This window comes from Sapajus apella, unplaced genomic scaffold (assembly GCF_009761245.1).
Source record: "Sapajus apella isolate SASKATOON/1434 unplaced genomic scaffold, GSC_monkey_1.0 scaffold22, whole genome shotgun sequence".
Lineage (NCBI taxonomy): Eukaryota > Metazoa > Chordata > Mammalia > Primates > Cebidae > Sapajus > Sapajus apella.
Window position 1 is genome coordinate 26,892,662 of NW_022436962.1, and position 23,680 is coordinate 26,916,341.

The 23,680-nt window shown below is 34.5% G+C and overlaps 1 protein-coding gene across 1 annotated transcript in view; it reads left to right on the forward strand.

Annotated features, from left to right (window-relative positions):
- Window positions 1-23,680, forward strand: part of DNAH14 (dynein axonemal heavy chain 14) — a 403,573-nt gene that overhangs the window by 13,288 nt on the left and 366,605 nt on the right. The window contains exons 2-8 of the mRNA XM_032289400.1: window positions 596-700; window positions 2,601-2,740; window positions 7,805-7,954; window positions 12,470-12,600; window positions 15,075-15,227; window positions 16,676-16,791; window positions 20,406-20,468. Of these exons, the coding sequence (XP_032145291.1) occupies window positions 624-700; window positions 2,601-2,740; window positions 7,805-7,954; window positions 12,470-12,600; window positions 15,075-15,227; window positions 16,676-16,791; window positions 20,406-20,468 (830 nt within the window). The 5' untranslated portion in view covers window positions 596-623. The remainder of the gene's footprint in view (window positions 1-595; window positions 701-2,600; window positions 2,741-7,804; window positions 7,955-12,469; window positions 12,601-15,074; window positions 15,228-16,675; window positions 16,792-20,405; window positions 20,469-23,680) is intronic.

Genomic DNA, 23,680 nt, shown 5'->3' on the forward strand with positions numbered 1-23,680 from the left:
TTATTAGTAGATATAAAGACTGTCATACAGTAATAGTGGGGGACTTCAATACCCCACTGTCAGTATTAGATCATCTAGACAGAAAATCAAAAAAGTTTTGAACTGGACTTGAGACCAAATGAACTTTTGTTCTGTTCTATTCTGTCTGAAGAATGCTGATAGTATATAGATGTAGCATTTTAGTGCTTAGTGAATGGTAAAATTAGTTCAACAGCTTCAGCTACTACTTCTCATGAACTTCCCTAAGTTCTTTTTGATTATTTCCCCTAAGGAAATAATCTTAAAACTTTTCATTATCTTTATCATGCTATTTAATGTAAACAAAAATTGTATGTACATAAACCAGTGCATGTAAGATGGAAAAAAAATTGCCATACAGAGGAAGTTACACAATATAGAGAATGCCCTGAGAAAGCTAACTAGCTTAGTCAAGGGTTTGGAAATTATACTGTATATAAGAAACAAAGGCAGTCAGAATATTATATGAAGCCTGTTGAGAAGCTGAGAACTATATATGCCATTTTGAATACCAGTAGTCATAGCTGTCAAATTGTATTATATATTAAAGATAATAATGTGATTTTTTTTTTTACAGCCAGTTATAGTTTCATTCAGAAAAACATATGGAGACATTTATGCCCATTGATTTAACAACTGAAAATCAAGAGATGGACGAGGTGGAAACCAACATAAAACCAAGGTAAAAATAAGATAAAATATAATGAGATTTTTTTCTAAAGTAAGATTTCAGCAGTGTATGGCTAGTGGTAAGCCATTCCCACAGTAAAAGACTTAAAATGTCGTATCAGAATTTATTGATGATTGTAGAGTTTAGAAAACCTTAGTTTCTCAGAGTGTTTTCTGACAAGACAGGCAAATTAACGGTTGTTGGCTCCTTCCCCCAGACCAACCTTGGATATGCCAAACAAGTGAGAAGGAGGTTGTTAGATATGAGAAATTAACCAATAACTGAGAAATCCTAGGAAAGCAAAAGGTATCATTTATAATAATATCAAAAAAGGTACCTAGAAATATAATTTTTTAAAATGATGTAATTCTGACCTTTATGAGAAAATTATAAAGTTTGAGAAAGCAACAAAATTTATATAGAAAAGCAAAGGGCCAAGAATATGTAAAACACTTTTTATAAAGAAAATGTGAGAATCTTGACCTACAATGATCAAAACATATGAAGCTATCATAATTAATTAGTATGCTATAGAAACAAAGATACACAAATAAAGAATAAAGAACCCAGGGACAGACAACTGTATTCATTTTAAGTGAACATAGACTTGGCATTATAAGTTGGTGAGGATTGAGAGGGCATGTTCAATAATGGTGCTGTGACACCTGTATATCCGTATTGGGTGGGGGCATGGGAAGAAATGGAGTCTGTCTCCTACAGTATACCCAAAAGTCAAGGATTTAAGGACTTATGTATTAATTAAAAGACTTGTGAAAAGTAAAACTTTAAAACTGTTAGGAAAACATATAAGCTAATTTTGTCATGAGCTTGGACTAAGGAAAGATTTCTTAAGCAGTCATAAATAATACAAGCCATAAAGGAAAAGGTAGATAAATTATATTAAAATTAGTAATTTCTGTTTATAAAAAACATCAAGAAAGTAAAGACATCATTCCAAATCAGAGATATAAAGTGACAAAAGATTACTTCTCAAAATGTGTACATAACTACTAGACATAGTTAAGAAAATGGCAAATAATTCAGTACCAAAAAAATAAAGGTAGGGAAGACAACGGATATGAATAGACATTTTAATAAAGAGGAAAATTTTCAAGATGCTTATAAACAAAGTAGGAACTCAAAGTGCTCAAAGGAGAAGGATTTAAGAATAATACCTAATAAGCAATCTATAAATAACTTCAAAGACAATGTGCTTTCTTTGTCCTAGAAAATAAATATTACCTTCTTATTGATATGATTAAGTATTTTTCTTTAACATACCAATAGAAAAAGTACTTTTTTCACTTTAACAGTACATATAAGACTTTAAAGGACCTTGAATTTTCTCTGCTTTGTAAAACTGGGATCTATCATATATGTCAATTGTAGGCAGCAATTTTGGATTCTGTTTTTATGAAAAAGTTTTCCCAACAGTAGATAGTTGGCCAATGTCCTATGAAAAAAAGGAAGGCAATATATGAGTATGAAATTTTAGAAAATTGTGTTCTGACTTCACTCTGCCTAGTTGGGTAACAGTTCTTCGTCTTCTTAAATGAGATCAAGATTTGTAATGCCCTTCCAACTTTAAATGATAATTTATGATATTTATTTTTTAATGCTAACACCAGTTAGACCTATTTAAAATTTAACTAGACTCTCCATGTAAATGTTGCAGATCTTTTTTAAAGTGCCTATCAAAAATTACTTGAGAGAATAGCTATTATGTTGTATTGTAAAGTACAGAATAAATATTTAATCTTTCAGTTATGGAGAATGTTAACCATAGCATTTATTAAACCTAAGAAGCTGTTTATTTATAACTGTGAAATTTTAGGTAATATGCTAATGGCCCAATATTTTATTGGTATGATTTTCCATTTATTTTCTTAGAATTGTTTTATTTGTCATTTAGACTTTTAAAATACGAAGAACAAAAATATAAAGATGTAAAACCATCAGAGACTCAACCAGCTGAAATGGCAGAAAAAGAAACATTGAAATGTAAAACAAGTAGAACATTCTTTGAATCTTTGAAGTCAGAGAAAATAGAAGGTATTTATCAAGATTACTATTGAGGCATGTTGGTTTATATTTTAGTTTATGAAAATTGAAAGAACTTTTTATAGCATTAAATTAAGGAAACAAGAGAAAGATATTGAAATATTAGTGTCTACTTTCAAAATACAAAGTTTGGTATTTTGCTAACATCATTAGTCATAGCAGTTAGCAGTGTCTTCAAATACAAAGCTTGTTCTTCAATGGGAACATAATCTAATTACTTATGATAATAAAAGTAACAGGAATATTATACCAGTGAACTGTCAGAATATCTAATATGTCTATAGCACTTTACAGTTTCCATCTCTTTTTCATGCATATCATGTCATTATTTTTTTGAGGTAAAGACCTTAGAGGTGAGTCATGGTTCTCCTAAGTCCCCAGTGCCTTCCCACTGTGTTGTGATCTCCTTCTCCTTTGTAGCTCTTACTTACTAGTGTCTAATTACTCCTTCACATAGTTCCATATTTTAAGTCTTCTTTCCTTCATTCAAATTCTACCATTTCCAGGATTTTATTTTATTTTTTACCACAACTTCCTTTCTCATCCAGCTCTTCCATGTCCTCACTTTTATAAGCTCCCAGCCCCATTTATGGTGCTTGTGTCAGGAAGACTCTACCTCTTCTCCTTTAAAGTAAATGCCACCACCTCATTTTGGAGCTCCTCTTCTGCCATGTCCTCAGGAAATTGGGGTCCATCAGATATATTCTCTTATGTCTTCTTTTCTCCTGGCTCTTTTTCTGTCAGCGCATAGACATACATGCTACATGCTTAACCACCTTAAACAAAACAACCCAGAAACATCTTTAGTTCTGTATTGCCTTATCAGGCTTCTTGAAAGAGTAGCCTAGACTTCCTTATCTCTAATTCATTCCTCAACCTGGATTCTGTGTGCTTCATTCTACTGATAAGACTTTTCCAAGGTCACCAGATACCTTCTCATGGCTAATCTTCATAAAAATAATTAATTTATAAATAAATTGTATTTCACTGCACCATTCTGCAATATTTTATTATTTGATCACTTATTTACTTTTTTTCTCCTTGACTTTTAAGGAAATTTATTCACCTGGCTTTCCTTCTACTTGTCTATCTGCTTATTTTCAGTCTCTTGTATGGGTTTTTACTTCTCTGTGTTTCCTTTAAATGTTATTGTTTCTCAGGTGTTTTAGGGTCTGTCAGAATTATTGTTTCCTATTTTCTCTGGACTCAACCATACTTTGATTGTTTTTAGTAATAATATTTTGGTCAATGATGGACTGAATATATGATGATGGTCTCATAAGATAATATTGTATTTTCTCTGTACCTTTTCTATGTTTAGATGTGTTTAGATACACAAATATATACTTTTATATTACAGTTGCCTACAGTGTTCAGTACAGAAATGTGTTGTACAGATTTGTAGCCTAGGAGTAATAGTCTATTCCATATAGCCTTGGTGTATACTAGGTTTATATAAGTGTACCACCTAGGTTTGTGTAAGTGTACTCTGATGTTTGCGTGACAAAATTGCCTAATGATGCATTTTTCAGAATGTATCCTTATCATTAAGCAATACGTGACTGTATTTCTTCCTATTTTACCTATTAAATGCTTATCACAGACATTATTTAGGTATACCTTTAATTGTCTTCATCCTCTGCCTGAAGATGAAGGTGAACTTGATTTCTGGAAGGGGCCTAAGCTTCTGGAATTCTGGCCTTTATTGGGCCAGAATGTTTCAATCTGTGGAGTGCCTAGATCTTACAGATAGCTGTGTTTGCCGGCTGGACAAGGCTTCCCTTCCAACAGAGTGAAAAGTTGAAGGAGTACTCTGACCCTTTTGCTATTTTTCTTAGGAAAGAAGAAAGAAATATAAGGCTAGATAGGGATACAAGTGTTGAGTAATGCAAGGATTTGGCCATGTTAAGGAATTTTGTCATTATACTTTGAAGGTAAGAGCCACAGAAAAGTTTTAAGCAAGGAGTTAATATGAGGATTTCTGTTTTGCAAAGGTCACTCTGGCTGTATGTTGATTGGAGGGGAGCAAAAATCGATATAGGGAGACCATTTAGGAGGTTGTAGATACGCTGAAGGTAGAATTATCAGTTATGGTGATGGTGAGAGAGAAGGAGGTGTCAAAGATGGTACTTACACTTTTGGCTTGCTTAAAATAATGAATAGCGGTCCCATTCACTAAGATGGGAAGTTTTAAAAAAAGGTCAGGGGTTTAGAGGAAGGATCACGAATTCAATTTTGGACATGTTGAATTTGGAGTACCTTTGACACATCCCAGTGATGTCTAGGAGGCAATTGAATGTATGTGTCAGGAGCTCAGAGAAGTTAGAGAGCTGAGGTGATATATTTGGGAATAATCATGCGTGGAAATTTAAGCCATGGCCATGGATGAGATTGACTAGGGAGAATGTATAAAGTGAGACTAAAACAGGGCCAAGGAAATGTAGCAATTACGAGACTGGAAAAAGACAGCTGCAAAGGACATGGGATTGGCCAGAGTTAAGTTGAATAGGGTGACAAGAAAGAGAAAGAGTGTGTGGTGTCACAGGACTCAAAGGAAACAATTGTATCAAAAGGCGAAGGAGTAATCTAAAGTGTCAGATAACACTGGTAAGTAAAATCAGGACTAGAAAATGTCCATTGAATTTTCTGACCTCAAGATTATGGTCATGCGAGTGCTGTTTTTGTGGCATTCCAAAGCCAGACTGGAGTGGATTATGTAATGGATAGTACATGAGGAAATAGAATTAGTGACTATACGCAACTCTTTATAGAGAAGTTTAGCTGTGAAGAAAGGCAAGATGTAGACTGATAACCAGAGGGAGCTGTGGTTTTATTAGAGGTAGGAGCTACTTGGATATGCAAAAGAAAAAAGGAGTGGTTAATAGTGTAGGCATGGAGAGATGGAATCTAAACAAAATGTGGAAAGGATTGGTCCTGGATGAGAGGAAAACCAGACCTCCTTTACCAAGTCAGGAGTGCAGGAGGGAAAGATGGGTGCACATGTGGGTTGCTTCATTTGTTTGAAAATGGCAAGTTAAAGGAATTCCCATTGATGCTTTTTATGTTCCCTGGGAAGTAGGCATTGAAATCATTTAGAGGAGAGACTATAAAGGTAAAGGTTTAGAGATTTGAGGAGCATGGAGAAAATTTGAAATATGTCATTGAAAAGGAAGAAGAGCAAGTTAAGCAGACAGACAATAGGATTCTTGGTGTGTGTTCAGATTCATTTGTGGTTAATTAAAATGCATTTTGGGGGTTACCAATCCACTTAGGGCCTCTCTGTAACGGCACTGGGATGTACAGATGTAGGCACAGAGAACACATAGAGTTGGTGTTATCCAGGGTTGGTGTTTTGCCAAACAGGTGAGGCCAACAGAAAGAGGGTGTTTGTTAGCAAGAGTGCTGTGGAAAGACAACATAATATAAGCTGGATAAAGAGAAAGGTGAAATAAAATAGAGGGACGATGGATTGTAAGAAAGTAGTGGGGCAATGGGCTAGAGGTCCTGATGAGCTTAAAGAATGGTCATGTTGAGAGAATTAAACAAGCTGGGAGGATGGAGGGCAAGTGATGACAAGCACTATTATGTAATTGTGAATGTGGTTGGTTGATGTAGAGCGTTGGGAGGACACCTAGAAAATGGGGGAGGAGAGCACAGCCTTAGACAGGTCTTAATTCATGAACACTGAAGTCATCTGTGTGATGGCAGATTTAGCATGGAGAAAGTTGGTTCTCCCTAGAGCCAGAGTTCCAGATTGAGTGACCAGGCAATTGGTACTTATCAATGAAGAGGAGAAGAATATAGTGTAGTCAAAAGCATGAGCTTAAAAGGAATAGGATTTTTATTTTAATTCTTAAAGAAACAGGGCAAGTTGTAATGATTTGGGAGTGGTGAATGGAGAGTAAGGAATGTTAAAACAAGCCCACTTTCCAATCTTGAGGCATACAGAGTGTGGAAATATAAACAACCACTAACCAGAGGGTCACAGATCAGTAATGCCATAGGAAATAACGAGTTTTCAACTAAGGTAGAGAGGTTGAAGAAATTCTTGGACTAGCGGTAAAGATAGAGGAAAGCGTTCACAGCTACTTCACCAATCTTTCTACTAATGCCCACGTTTTCACTGTGATCTCAACAATCCTCTTGTTTTCTTATCTTTCTCTCATCCCCAGCCACCCTCCTCATTACCCGATGATTGAAAACCTTACCATCATTCAACAGTTGATCTTTGGAACAGGAGAGGCCTGTGGTCTCCTCTGATTATACAAGTGGGAAATTATCTCTCTCTTCTGAATTAGGACTATTGGTTGAAATAAAACTTAACTGTTTATTTCATTGTACCCCTTTATTTTGTTTGTAATTATTGTGTCTTTTGCCTTACTAAGTTGTAGCACAATGCCTTGCACTACAGAAATATTTGTTAAATGAATAAGAAACAAGAAAATATATTTCTTTCTTAAAAGCTTTATTTTTAATATTTTCCCCATTCTTCTATGTGTTAAATCTACCAATTAGGTAAGCCATAGACAAAATAAGAAATAGACTTTTTGTTACTTTTCTGTATTTGTATCTAAATATTTTCTCTGCTCAGTTATCAAATTACACTTAATAAAAAGGGTCCTCTTCTGTATTTATTTCATGTGAGGATTTACTCTCTAAAGATTTAGTATAGTATTCAAAACCACGATTACTTTTGTATCAGCCTAATAATAAAGTTAACTAACATTTACCTTTGTAAGCACTTACTGTGTGCTTTAAGTTTATTGACTAATTTGACTCTTGTAACAACCTATGAGGTTCTTACTATGACAATTCTCATTTCAAAGGCAAGGAAAACAAGGCAGATAAGTAACTTACAAAGTAAATCACGTGACTATGAGTGTTAAAGCTTGTATATCAGCTTGGAACCCAGGTAGTGGGATTCAACCTGTCCTCTTAACTACCATGCTATGCTGCCTTATATAATCATTAACTATATTGTTGGGTATGTGGGATTACTGTGGAATTATTTATAGCTCATACTAGTTATTAAATTTATAATGGTTTTATTTTCAGATTACCTTAAAGAAAGTATAACTCAACAACATATGCTTTCTCTAGAACCAACTTCTCTTAAGGAGAAAGGGAAATCAAGAGGAAAAAAGGAGCAAACTCATGCTTGTCCAAAAGTTAGGAAAGCCAGGCCTGTGTCATATGATAGAACAGGTATGTGGTATCACTGAACCAGATTGCTTAGAAATCACTATACTTTTTCAGATTATTCTTTGGTTTGTGTGCTTATATTGGACCCTGACTTTAGAAAAAAAACAGTCTTACTGAATTTTATGTGTTTGGTTTCTTAAAGGATTATTAAAATGCTTTTAAAACTCTTTTTGAAAATCTAAAATATTATGTTAAAAATTGACGGACTGTTTAATGACTGTGTTCCTAATTAAGAACAATCTCTGAAGGCTATGATTTTAGAATGATAAATAATGCAAACTTTATGGTTTAATACATACAACTGTAGGAAACTTGATGATTTCATTTTATTTGTTTTATGCCTTTGTCTGATAAAGAGTTTAAATCTCAAATAAGTAGTTCATTTAAATAGATTTTCTTCCACTAACATTTTCTAGTTTATATTTTCTCTATACCTGATATTCTTCTTGATATTAATATTTTAAGTTTTATGAGAAAAAGGAAACTTTTCTGTTTTTCACTGAAACACCATGGTACAGAGCTGGATTTATCATAAAACTATTGAAGCTTAAGCTTCAAGGCCCCTCACTCACACAGGCTTCATCCTTTCTTTGAACAAATATCCTCAAACTTGTAAGTACTTCATATAGCACAAAACCTGCATGAACGTGGTGGTGTTCATGCCCTTCTATAATCCTTTCACCTTGAATGTGGAAACGACCTGTGACTGCTTCTAACTAATAGGTGATGGGCTGTCACTGCTGTGATTATATTATGTTATCCAAGACTCCATCTTACTAGTGGACTTGTTCTAGAGTCTTCTCTCCTTTGCTGGCTTTGAAGAAGCAAGCTGCTATGACTCCAATGACAAGGAAATGAATTTTTCCAACAACCTGAGGGAGGTTGGAAGCAGTCTTTTCCCAGTAGAGCCTCCAAATGAGAATTCATTCCCAACCAACACCTTGATTACAGCCTTTGAGATTTAAAGCAGAGGATCCAGTTAAGCTGTATCCAGACTGACCCACAGAAACTGTGAGATAGTAAATATATATTGTTCGAAGCCACTAAATTTGCAGTAATTTGTTGTGCCTCGTATTAGTTTGTTCTCACACTGCTTTGAAGAAATACCTGAGACTGGGTATTTTATAAAGAAAAGAGGTTTAATTCACTCACAGTTCTGCATTGCTGGGGTGGCCTCAGAAAACTTACAATCATAGTCGAAGGCAAAGGAGAAGCAGGCACCTTCTTCACAGGGTGGCAGGATGGTGTGAGTGCAAGCAAAGGAAATGCTAGATGCTTATAAAATCATAAGATCTCATGAAACTTACTGTCATGAGAACAACATGGGAGAAACCACCACCATGATCCAGCTTTTCCACCTGGTTCCACCCTTGACACATGGGAATTATGGGGATTACAATTCAAGGTGAGATTTGGGTGAGGACACAAAGCCAAACCATATCATGCATCCAGAAAACTGGTACAGTGGCTTTATGCAACAAATGTTGCTATGCATTAAGAATTCTTAGTATTTTGTTGCATTGTCCTTTAGTGTTTTGAACTTGGCATCTAGTATAAGAAAGGACAACAACTTAGGCTTAATGGCTGCCAAATAAATAAAATTCTAATTCTTAACTGATTGCATTTCTTTAATTTGCTTCCCTCATTTAGCTTTTATAAATCCATGAATACATAAAGTGATAAAGACCTAAGTATTTAGCATTTTTTAAAGATTTTAAACAATTATTAAAAATTTCAAATAAGCAATATAGAGAAAATAATTTAGCATTCATGTACTCATTACCAGGATTTAACAACATTTTGTCGTTTTTTACAAAAAGGAAGTTATAGGCAGAATTCTAATATGTCCTCCAGTGTTCCTATCCTCTGGTGTACATGCTTTGTATAATTGCTTCCCCTTAAGTGGAAGCAGAACCTGTGAATACGATGGATTGTCACTCCCATGCTTTTACGTTATTTTATATGGCAAAAGGGATTTTCAGATGTACGTAAGGACCTTAATCAGTTGACTTTAAATTTATCAAAAGAGACTATTATGGGCAAGCCTGACCTAATCAGATAAGCCCTTAAAAGACCAGAAGCAGTAGGAGAGCCCCTTTCACTGCCTTTGAAAGAACAAACTGCCATATTGTAGAGAGGGCCACATGGCAAGAACGCTAAAGGTAGCCGAGAACTGAACCCAGCCAACTACCAAGAAAATGGGGACCTCAGTCACATAGCCATAGGAAATGAATTCCACCTCTAACAACCTGAGGGAGCTTGGAAGCACTCTTTTCCCAGTAGATCCTCCAAATGAGAATTCAGATGAGGGGTTTGGAAGCAAGTCTTTCACTAGCCCAGCCTCTAGATAAGGGGCATGGTTAGCTGACACTTTGATTTCAGCCCTGCTAGACACTGAGCAGAGGAACCAACCAAAATTTGCCAGACTCCTTACCTTGTTTCTTTTTAGTAAGCATTCTTGATTCTGTTATGAACTAATTTTTTTTAGAAAAATGTTTTCTTTCCAGCTTTTTGAAAGTTATGTGTTCCTTATATTTTACTGTTTATTCTGAAAAAGGGTTCTTTGTTTTATTTGCTGAAATTGCCTCCATTTTCCAACAGTCTTTGTCAGATCTATTGAATGTGCCAAATCACACTCAAAAATGGAAGTGCTAATTTATTATACTTTTACAATATTGCACAAGAGGAATACCCTTGCCAATAGTTGATATTTTCCAATTTTAATTTTTTTTGCCAGTCTGAGTGAGATACGTGTTTTCATTTTATTTTAGTTTGTAACTCCATGATTACTAATGACATTGAATACTTTTTCATATGCTTATGGGCCATTTATCTTTTCCTGTAAATTTTTTGTTCATCTTTCTATCAAAATGTTTATTTCTTATTGATTGCTAAGAATTCTTGAAATATTTAGAATATTAATCTCTAGCCTGTTATATAGGTTATAAATATCTTTTTAAAATTTGTTAATTATATTTTAACTTTGTGTATGGTGACGTTTCTTGTATGTAAGTTGCTAAGTTTGAGCAAGTCAAATTGATCATTGTTTTCCTTTTAACATGCTTTGAATATTTTTCAGGAAGCCTTCACTACCCCAGGTTTATAAACATATTCTCCTATATTTTCTTCTATTTCTGTAATTTGTTTTTTTCACACTTACAGCTCTAATCCATCTATAATTTACACTTGCATATAACTGCACATTTTTTCCAAATAGCTAACCACTTTTGTATTATGATTTATTGAATAGTTAATCCTTCTTCTGTTGATTTGAATTATTTTTCACTTATTAGATTGCCTTATAAACATAGTTATATTTCAAGACTCTAATTTGTTCTACTTCTCTGCTTTTCTATGTCAATACCACACTATTTTAATTTCTATAAGGTATACATTTTTATACTTGGGTCTATAATGTTACTTATCCTATTGTCAGACATACACAGTTTGTACCATATCCTTAATACTAATTTTCAGTACCTCACCTAGGTCACAAAATGTAAAGAGGGACTCACTCTTAGAGTCACGTAAGTGCCTCATCCTAGTCATAATACTGTCTTATACAAGAGCTCAAGTCTCATTTAATCCTTAGCAAATAATTTGTTTTAGTCAGATGCTGTTTGTAGTTTCTAGAGGGCAGAAATAATAACTTCTTAGCATGGCTTTTTGTATACTTCTCCCATTATTTGTTCTATCAAGAAAAGAATTTTAAGAGCCACCTAGACAACCTGTATAGCATGGTGAATAAAGCCAAGAAAAGAGAGTCTTTAAAGAAGGAGAGGATTGTTAACTGTCAGCTAAGACATTAAGGGAGAGATGCTGAAAGGTGTCTGTGGGATGAGTATCCTTAGGAAAAATATTTCCATCCCACACTGTCATCCCTGCTTTTCTGATCCAATTTCCCCTATCCCAGCTTAGGCATTTATTAAGAAAAGTAACTGGCTCCTATTCCTAGTCTCTTGCTTACTGCCTGTGTAATTATGAATTAGGTCTTTCATGACATCTTTCTTAACAGGATAAATATTATTCCCTCTTTTCGGCTTCTTTTAAAACTGAATTTTAAGCTATATTTTCTCCTCTAATTATATAATCTTCATCAATACTTTAAGTTACCATTTACATTTTTTCTCTATATAGAAATATCTGGGGGAGGCCAAGGCGGGCAGATCACAAGGTCAATTGATGGAGAACATCCTGGCCAACATGGTGAAACCCCGTCTCTACTAAAAATACAAAAAAAAAAAAAATTAGCCAGGTGTGGTGGTGCATGCCTGTAGTCTCAGCTACTCAGGAGGCTGAGGTAGGAGAATTTCCTGAAACCGGAAAACAGAGGTTGCAGTGAGCCAGATTGCACCACTGCACTCCAGCCTGGTGTTAGAGCAAGACTCTGTCTCAAAAAAAAAAAAAAAAAAAGAAAGAAAGAAAAGAAGGATTTGGAATATTATGCATTATCCTTAAGTGATGCCCACATTTCCACATTTGCACTTATATTGGATTTTTAAAAATGTTTTTTACCAGAACCAGAAGATGATGATGTGATAAGAAATATTATTAGGCTACGAGATAAGCTTGGTTGGCAAACTATATTACCACAGCACAGTTTGAAATATGGAAGTTCCAAAATTGCAGTTCCGAAGATTACTTTAAAGGTATTTTTCTATTTTATTTCATTTTGATCTTTAAAAATCAATATTGAAATTATATTTTAATTTTCATTTTATGTCAGATATGTCAAAATCAAACATGTTAATATCAAGTTACAATTATTTTATGGTAAATGCAAAAGTATTTGACATAATTTCATTTTTATTTAAGAAATGGAAAATATATAAAGCATATAAACTTTAAGTCTATAACACATCAAAATGTTGTGCCTGTCCCCTCTTATCACTTTCTCTGAGTGAGTTCCCAGAAAAGGGGTATAATCTGCCTGAAACTCGAGTCTACTTTTTGGTTTCTGTGTATCACTTTTTCTGGGATTTAAGAAGAAATTTTAAGGTAATATAGCATTCTATTCGTCTCACTCTCTAACTCCTTGGTACGTGATTTTCTATCTCATCTGCTCTGTATTTCCTTATGCTATTCATTTTTTTCTTACCCATTGGCCTCTTCAGAGAAATTTTAGCTTGTCCAAGGTCACATGACCAGAGGGTAGAAGCTGTGATAAGAACTAAGGTGTGTGTCCTGGGACCTCATTTATTACAGGTGCTTTAAGATTGAACAGGTTCATATCTCCCTACTTTTAGATAGGGAATTCTCAAAGTATGTTCCCAGGCAAGCAACACTGGAATCACCTTAGAACTTATTAGAAATACATATTCTCATCTGTACCCATAGACCCACTGAATCAGAAACCTTGGGATGTGGAGCCTAGCAATCTGTATTTTATTCAGCTCTCCACATGATTCTAATGCACAATTAAGAACCACTCCTCCCCACCAAGGATCAGCAGACTTTTTCTAAAGATGACCAGATAATAAATATTTTAGATATCGCAACTACTCAACTCTGTCACTGTAGTACCAAAGCATTAGTAGATAATACACACATAAATGGATATGACTGTGTTCCAATAAAAATCTATTTACAAAAACAGGCAACTGGCCCTCTCTACACTGTTACCATGAAGGTAAATGGTTTTTTGATCATTTTTCAGAATCAACAATCTGAAGGAAAGTATATGTAAAATTGAATCAGATTCACCTAGTTTTGAATCTCTACACACTCACTGTGTTATCTTAGACAAGTTCCTAACCTCTTGAGCTTTAGTTTTTTTTGACCTTGAAATGGAGATAATAATAGTTACTTTGGAGGACTATGAAAATTAAATATATGCCATGGTACCTGGCAGGTAATGGGTACAGTAGTTTAAAAACAAAATAAAACCATAGATGTACATGAGTTCCTTGGACTCTCAAATAAAGTGAATTTCATTTGTATGTGAAGAAAGGATTGAGAATATGATAAAACACTTGTTCTTAATTGAAAAAATAATTTAATTGGAACATATTATTCTTAGGTTTCTATAATTTGATTTTAATTATATATATGATTCATTTGGAATATTTGTATCTACACTATTTCTTAGTAACGTTGTGAAACCTAATTTAGAATATAAATAACTCAAATAGCCAAATAACTATTAAAAAGGCCATGCATTGTACAAGTCATCATTTAGAGCTCATTTATTTCCTGTTATTTGCAGTTTTTAAACTTGTTTTTGTGAGTTTAATATAGATTATATCAGAAGCTGAAAGAAAGTGAAATAGCTAAAACAATTGAGAAGAAACAAGTAATCTTCAAGGAAGACAGAATTTTAAAAAGTGTAAAACTGGATCCAAAATTTAAATCTACAGTGACTGGAAACCATTTAGTTACACAATTAAATAGCTTCTGAGGACATCACTAAATAGTAAATGCTTTTTTCATGGTAAAATGTAATTACTTAGAAAAGACTAAAACTTTCTTATAATTTTAGAATTTTTTTATCAAAAGTTGACAGTTTCAAGAAAGTTTTATTTTAAAGCTAAAAGAAATTTTACTTAAAATTTTTCTTAGTGTGGATTGGCTGATTTTTCAATGCCAAGTATTGAAGAGGTGTTATAGTTTATTGCAATAGCTCAGAATATGGGTTTAGGGTCAGACTTGGATTCATATCTCTGCTTTACCATTTCCTGAATTTGTGACTTTTCTCAAATTGCCTAACTTATCAAAATACTCATTTTTTAAAAATTTGAAAAACAGGGTTTTTCTGTGTCACTCAGGCTGGAGCCACAATGGTGTGATTAAAATTTCCTGCAGCTTCAAGTGATCTCATCTTAGCCTCCTGAGTAGTTGGGATTACAGATGTGAGCCACCTCACTCAATTCCATCTAAATATTAATTTCTGCATTTGTTTAATGAATTAAGGATGAAAATTACATATTACATATATTAAATCTTTCATAAGATTGATCTTGTTGAACATTCTTTAGACACAATTTGATGTTAGCTTTCTCCAAATATTCTTATTTTTAATCTGTATTAAAATTGTTTCAATTTACTGGGTAATCTGTTCAGCCATTGTATTAATTTTTTAATTTAGTCAAATTAATTAAATTTGTTTATTTTTTTAAAATCCCAGAAACCTTTGCAAGATGATGGAGAATTTGTATATTGCCTTCCTCGGAAAAGTCCTAAATCCCTCTACAATCCATATGATCTTCAGGTGGTCTCAGCTCATACAGCTAAACATTGCAAAGAATTTTGGATTATTACTGCTTCATTTATCTCAAAGGTAATGTTTAATGCCTGTTTTAAGCTTTCATAATTATAATACAAAAATATTATCTAGTGTAGAATTTAATTGCATACATTTATCTTTGTATTTCACAGATACTTGGTCATTTGTGGAACAGTTTATAAGAATCTCCTCGGGAGAATGCTATTTAATAGTGAAGTTTTTTCTTTTGTGTAGAGATTTAGGTTTGAAGATTCAACTTTAAGAAATTTTTTCATCTCTCAAATACTTTGTTAATACTTGGTATAATTTTTTAAAGGAAGAACTAGCATTTGCTAGGATAATGGAAACTGTAACAATAAAGAAAAGAATACTCTTTATTGGCACATCTGTCAGAAACTTTACTGCCAGATATAGAAATCCCCCTTTTATACTCTTATATAGCATTTTGATATTTATCACAAGTTGAAAATATAAAATACTTGTTTTAATGATTTGTTTTATGTCTGCCTGCCTTTTTCTGCCCTTCCAGCCTCCCAACTAAAATGAACTCTATGCATGGGCAGGATGACATCTTTGTATGAGGTAGATCTGTATGTGCAGATACAGAAATATCTCTGAAGTTGGAGGAACAACTTCTAAATTTATATAAATATACACATAGGTACACATGTGTTGATTAAAATATGCATACTTTTACATCTGGAAGAAATTTTTTTTTTTTTTTTTTTTTTGAGACAGAGTTTTGCTGTTGTTGCCCAGACCGGAGTGCAATGGCACGATCTTGGCTCACTGCAACCTCCGCCTCCTGGGTTCAAGCAATTCTCCTGCCTCAGCCTCCTGAGTAGCTGGGACTACAGGCACGCACCATCATGCCCAGCTAATTTTTGTATTTTTAGTAGAGACGGGGTTTCACCATGTTGACCAGGATGGTCTCGATCTCTTGACCTCGTGATCCACCCGCCTCAGCCTCCCAAAGTGCTGGGATTATAGGCGTGAGCCACTGCGCCCGGCAGAAAATTTTTAAAAATAGTAACATTCAAATAGGGGAGGGGGACTCTTGGGAAGAGAGAGAACTCCTTGATGAAAGGCATGTAGTATTTGAATATCAAAATAGGGTATGTGGGTAGTGAGAGTATAAGCCACTTTGGACTACCACATCTCTGTAGCTAAAATCAGCTTCATAAATACTATTATAGAAAATGTAAAAATTATGAGACTCAAATTTGAACAGCTATTTATGAAAAGTATCTTAGGGTCAGAAGGAAGTTTCTCTTCTCTCTGTTGGAGCATAAGAAATAGCATTAGAAAATGGCAAGTATAGAAGCAGTTTGTTGAGGGAAAACAAATTTGGGTGTAGATGAAGTGGCTGAGGATTCATACACGGAAAAAGCCTACTTATAAAGGCAAGAAGTTATTAGCCAAATACAGCCTTTCTTAATTTCTTGAAAATGGTACATATTTTTTAAAGAAATAAAATCATGCTTTTGTGCTTTATTTTGTAGGTTATTAATATAGTTGGTAGTATAAAAGAAGTAGAACTCATATCTACTTTGGAATGGCTATCAGAAAGAAGACATTACTACTTATTACGGCAGTTCAAGATATTTTCTGGTTTCCGGTGAGGTGAAAGAAAATGAAGCTAATTTTTTGTAGCTTGATCCTGTTGAAAGAGCAGTTGCCTGAGTGACATCTGGGTTCTGCTACAGTAATATCAGTAGAAAATAGTACTGATTCCTTTATCTAAAAAATTTTTATGGAACACTCCATTTCCTTTGTAACTTATGAAGAAATGCCAATAATTTTGGCATTTAAGAGGCATTTTTCCTTTCAGAATTAATAAAGCGTTTGTTACCTGTAACTTATCAGGAAATGCCATTATAAGTTACCTGTAACTTATGAGGTATGGGGTGTTCCATAAAAACTTTTTTAGATAAAGGAAGCTTACTCTTTTCTGTATTAAAACTCTTAATTTTAGTCTTTTTGGGTAAATATTGTAAAAATATTTTATAGTCAAGCAAACTTAAATAGACCCTACGGTTTACCCTGGAACAATGCAAGGGTTAGGGGCCCTGATCATCTACACAGTTGAGTATAACTTTTGACTCTACCCAAACTTTGCTATTAATACTAATAGCCTGCTGTTGACGAGAAGCTTTATCAGTAACGTAATCAATTAACGTATTTTTTCTGGTAGATATATATTGCATTCTTATGATAAAGTTAATAGAAAGTTAAGAAAATCATAAGGGAAAGAAAATAAATTTACTACTTGTTAAATGTTAGTAGATCATAATAAAGTTCTTCACCCTTGTCATTTTCACATTGAGTAGGCGGAGGAGGAGGAGGAAAAGGAGAGGTTAGTTTTGCTGTCTCAGGAGTGGCAGTTGTGGAAGAAAATATACACGTAGATGGACCTGTGCGGCTTAAGAGTCAACTTTATGTTGACCTGAGTTTACGTTTTTTTCTGTATGTTTGTTTATATGAATATTTATTGTGAGTATGTTAAGAACCAGGCATTATTCTAGATGCTGAGATATTGTATTGAACAAATCAAATAATTCTGCTGCACTCTAATTTATATCATAGTGGGTGAGAGATAATAAAAAACATGCAAATAGGCCAAATACCGGGTGGAGAGTAAGTGTAGGTGAAGGAAAAATAAAACACAGCAAGGGAGCTGAGGGCAGTTTGTTGATTCAAGTTCATGATTAAACATTTATTTAGTTTTAAGGTACATTACATTACATCACATCACATCAGGATTCCTGAAACTGATTCTTCACAAAGTAGTTCCAGATTGTTGTTCTTTTTGTGTTTGTATCTAGTTCTATAATTTTCTTGTTTCTTCTCTAATGTCTGCCTTTTCTTGTGATATGTTATTGTCCGCTGGGGACTAGGAAAACAGATAAATAATATTTTAAATTGTTTAGTATGTAAATAGCTTAAATAACTAAGGACCTGAGAAAGTTTTTTTGTTTTTGTTTTTGTTTTTTTTGGTAAGAGAAGAAGGATTTTGTGAGAGAAATTAATTATTGAATAAATGTTATCATGTACCTATTTTGTTTCAGTGGTGTAAGAACTGGAGATAGAACTATGAAAAAATATACAAGGTTTCTGTTCCTATAGAACTTATATCCTAATGGAGGGAGATAGATAATAAACAAGCAAATAAGATAATTTCAGACAGTGATGAGACCTAGAAATATGACAAAACAGAAATAGAGATGTGTGTGTGTGTGCATTGCTGCTTTAGATAGGATGGTCAGAGATGTAGCATTGAAGCAAAGACCTAAATGATGAAAAAGAGACAGCCATGTGGATCTCCAGACGGAGAATATAGCAAGTTCCAAAGTTGTGAAGCAGGAACAAGTCTAATATGGATTTGACAGTAGAAGTGGTGTTCCTGGAATGTTGAAGTTTGTAGGAAATGAAGCTGGTTCTGTTATTTTCTGGGAACTGACACATGCAGTGTAGATTACTCAGTAACAGTTCCGAGAAGTTTCTCATCAAAGATATGTGATAATTGCATCCCTGTAATTTAGGAACTATAATTGGGGCTAGATAGGTTTTGGATTCTGGATTATCAATTCAAGATATTATCCAAAGTACTATTTTCTGTATCTATTTACTTGAAACTGTCAGTGTCAGACTTTCCACTGTTATCCTTACCTTCTGATAAATCCTCAGGGTTTGTTCTGCTCTAAATAATTATTATTTATTAAACTTTTTAAGTTCAACTGGAACTGGGACAAGAATTGTCTTTTTACAAGACATTTGACATCAAAGTCTACAGTCAAAATGATTAATTTTCTTTATTCATGTTAAGAAAAAAATAAATTTCATATTAGTTTATATTTAATTTTATGTTTACTTAATTTGTATGGTTAATATAGATTTACTTAATTTTTAAATTTTATTTTAAATATTTTTGTAGTTTTTCTTAGATCACTATATCGTAAAAGGTAATATTTCAAACAGAAAAATGAGATAAAGATGAAGTGTTAACAACTTAAGCTGGTGATGCCAGCACAGGGATGATTAGACCATCAGTAGCATTGTGTTACTTCATGAAAATTTTGTGGTATATTAATTTTTGTGACCTGGTGCAAATATTCCTTACACTATCATTGGGTTCCCCTCTGATTCTTATGGATTTTCAGGCATCTTCTAGGGTTCTGAGTTACCGTGACTCTATGGATTTAGATTAAAGTGAATTAGTAACTTAGGTGAAGTGCTTCTTTGGAGCTGGATTTAAGGTCAAGTTACTAGATTTTGTTTGAGGCAGTCCTGATTTCCAAGGCCTCTGGTGGGCCTGTTTGAAGGCTATCATGGGATTCTCTTTGAACTGCTTGGATGGCTCCAGGCCTCTTTCAGCTGTCTTTGATTCAAAATTAGCCAACGTCATCACTAAGATTGGCTGTTTGGTTGTTTCGTTGGTTTCTCAGACACACCCCTATATCCACTATTTTCATGTACCCACTGGCTCTCACCAGCTATAGAAGCAATCTCATATTGGCAAACAGTATGACATCTCAGTATTAATTTAAAGGTGGTTGTTTTCCTCTAATGCAGAGGCTACTAAGGGAGGGATTATGAAATTGCATTAGCCTAGTCCCACATGTGCATAATAGAGGTCGCAATATTTATTTAGAGTTGAGATTTGCAAAAACAGTTGGCACGTCTATTTCAGAATGCATGATTATTATTGGTAATAAATAGTAACCAGGGAAACTTTCCAATTCCTTCTCACATGGGTTCTTTGAATTTTAAAAATTATAAATTCATTTTTACATATGGATTAAATAATATCAAAATGACATACATTAATTTTTTATTTACTACTGTACAGACTTTTTATCAATGTACCTTTTCATTATTACTGAAAATTGAATCTTGACTTTTCTTGAAATGTGAAGTCTTTTTCCAAAGTAAGCCAATATAAAGGGAAGCAATATTTTAAAATTAATTTTTAATATTTATTGGAATGTTGCAGCTAAGTGAATCCTGCATCTATGAGAATTATAAGGACTTTCATTTACATTTACCTTTTGTTCTATGTTCAGTTGATAGTTTGAGATAAAATTTATATGGTTTAGCATTTACTTTGGGTAACTCAGGATGAGTAAAACATGTTCTGGAGAATATTCTGATATTACTAAGCTTTTACTAAATTTATTCCATGTAAGTACATGGTTTATGGATATGGAATATTAACAGGATTTTTCCTTTCAGAATTAATAAAGCATTTGTCACCTGGAAATTGAATGTTAAACGAATTAAGACAGAGAAGAGCAGGTAAGTCTTGATATGCAATATATTTATAAAAATTTCAAAAGGAAGCTATATGTTTTATATGTAGTATGGAAGTAGTTATAATTTCATTTTCATTCAGTGGTTAGAAAGTCACATTCCATTGCTTTATGATTAAACTTAACCCATTTTTATTTTTTAAAGACTGTTAAACACTATTTAGCAGTGTACCATTCTATGGATGTAGACCTATGGAAAACCTTGATGAGTTCCCTTGGTCACTTTATCTAACTTCTTGCTTCCAGGAAGAAGAATAATTAAGTCATTTAAGGTAGATGACGGTAATCTTATCTTGTAACATCTCTGGCAGCCAAATGTTTTTTAAAATTATTTTTATTAAACTTTTAATTTTGAGATAATTGTGGATTGACATGTAGTTGTAAAAAATAATATACATATCCCATATACCTTTTACCCAATTTCCCCTACAAATGTTGTAAAACTACAGTCCATTACAACAGCCAGGGAATTGGCAATGATATATACTCAAGATACAGAACACTTCTATCACCACAGGATTCCTTTTGTTGGCCTTTTATAGCTATACCCACCTCCTTCCTATTCCTACTTTTTCCTTGACCTGTGGCAACCACTAATCTGTTTGCCATTTCTGTAATTTTCTCTTTTCAAGAATGTTCTTATGATAAATAGTAAATCAAGAGGAGGGAAGGAAACTTTTGGAAGTGAGAGTTTGTGGCATAGATTGTTCATCAAATGCATTCTCCAAATGCATCAAGTTGTATGCATTAAACATGTACATCTTTTTGTATGTCAGTCATAACTCAAATGGTTTTCAAAAGCAGAATGCTGTATCTGCACAGCAAAGGAAATAATCCATAGGGTGAAGAGACAGCCTGCACAATGGGAGAAAATATTTGCCAACTATTCATTCTATAAGGGATTAATACGCAGAATATACAAGAAACACAAACAACAGTAAAAAATAAACAGTCTGATTTAAAAATAGGCAAAGGATCAGAATAGACATTTTTCAAAAGAAGAAATACAGATGACCAACAGGTATATGAAAAGATGCTCAATATCTCCAATCATCAGGGCAATGCAAATCAAAACCACAATGAGATATTACCTCACCCTAGATAGAATGGAATGGCTGTCATCAAAAAGACAAAAAATGAATGCTGATGAGGATATGGAGAAAAGATCACTCTTATACACTGTTGGTGGGAATGTACATTAGCACAGCCATATAGAAAAATAGTATGGTATGGAGGTTTCTTGAAAAACTAAAAACAGAGCTACCATACAAGCCAGGAATCCCACTATTGGGTATCTATGTGAAGAAAGGAAACCTGTATATCGAAGAGACTCCTGTATCCCCATGTTAACTGCAGCACTGTTTACAACAGCCAAGATAGAATCAATCTAAATGTCCATCAACAGATGAATGAAGACAATGTGTATACACACAAAATAGAACACTATTTAGCCAGAAAAAAAAAAAAGAATAAAATTCTGTCATTTATGGCAACATGGATGAGCTTGGAGGACATTTAAGTTAAATAAATCAAGCATGGAAGGATAAATATCTCTTGTTCTTGCTCATATATGGGAGCTAAAATATTTGAGCTCATAGAATTAGAGAGTAGAATTGTGTTTACTAGATAATGAGGGGTGGAGGGGAGGGGAGGATAGAGAGAAGTTGGTTAACAGCTAGATGGGAGGAATAAGTTCTAGTGTTCTGTAGTTTTGTAGGGTGACTGTAGTAAAGACTAATTTATTACATTTTTTCAAATAGCTAGAAGAGAAGGTTTCGCATTTTATTGTTATTTCTTTTTTTTTAGAGACCAAGTTGCATTCTTGCCCAGGCTGTAGTATAGTGGTGTGATCATAGCTCACTACAGCCTCAAACTCCTGGGCTCCAAGCAGTCCTCCCACCTCAGCCTCCCAAATACCTGGGGTTACAGGCATGTACCACAGCTATGTTTTATTTTTATTTTATAGAGATGGGGACTCACTATGTTGCCCAGAATGGTCACCAACTCCTGGCCTCAAGCAGTCTTCCCACTTTGGCCTCCTGAAGTACTAGGATTACAGGCATTAGACACTGTGCCTGGCCCTTAAAAAAGAGGATATTGAATGTTATGACGACAAAGAAATGATAAAGGTTTGAGGTGATGGATATGCTAATTATCCTGATTTAATCATAACACATTGTGTACATTTATTAAAATATCACAATCATTTGGATTAAGGGTGGAGCAAGATGGCAAAATAGAAGCCTCCACTGATCATACCTCATGTAGGAATACCAAATGTGACAGCTGTCTACACAGAAAAATCATCTTCATAACCAAAAATCAGGTGAGCAAGCACAGTACCTGATTTTAACTTCATATTGCTGAAAGAGGCACTGCAGAGGAAAGAAAACAGTCTTGAATCGCTGGTGGTACCCTTCCCCCATGCCATGGCAGTGGCTGTGTGGTGCGGAGAGATAATATGAGCACTTAGAAGAGAGAGAATGGAGAGGACTGTTCATTGAACTCAGTGCTGCTGTGTCACAGCAGAAATCAAAACCCAGCTGAACTCATCTGACAACCACCCACAGAGGGAGAATGGAGACCAGTTCTAGCCAGATTGGAATCCCCCATCCTAGTGGTAGGAACTTGAGTTCCAGCAAGCCTTGCCACTGCAGGCTAAAGTGCTAAATAAACTTAAAAGGCACTCTAGGCCACAAGGACCACAATTCTTAAGTCTTGTCCTAGTGCTATTTTGGGCTTAAAGCCAATGGATGTGGGGGTGCCTAACCTAGTGAGACACCAGCTGGAATGGTTAAGAGAGTACTTGCACCTACCTCCCCTAACCCCATGCAGCACAATACCTCACAGCAAAGAAAGTGGCTCCTTCCTTCTGTTGAGGAGAGTAGAGGAAGACTAAAGAGGACTTTGACTTTGTCTTGCATTTGGAGACCAGCTCAGCCACAGTAGGATAGGGTACCAGGTAGGGTCATGAGGTCCCCATTCTGGGTCCTAGATCCCAGACATTTACAGGTATACCCTAGGCTGGAAGGGAATCCACTGCTGTGAAGGGAAGGACTCAGTTCTGACAAGATTCATAATCTGCTGACTAAAGAGCCCTTGGGCCCTGAATGACCAGCAGAGTTAACCAGGTAGTACACTGTGGCCTTGGGTGAGACTATGAGACATGCTGGCTTCAGGTGAGACCCAGAACATTCA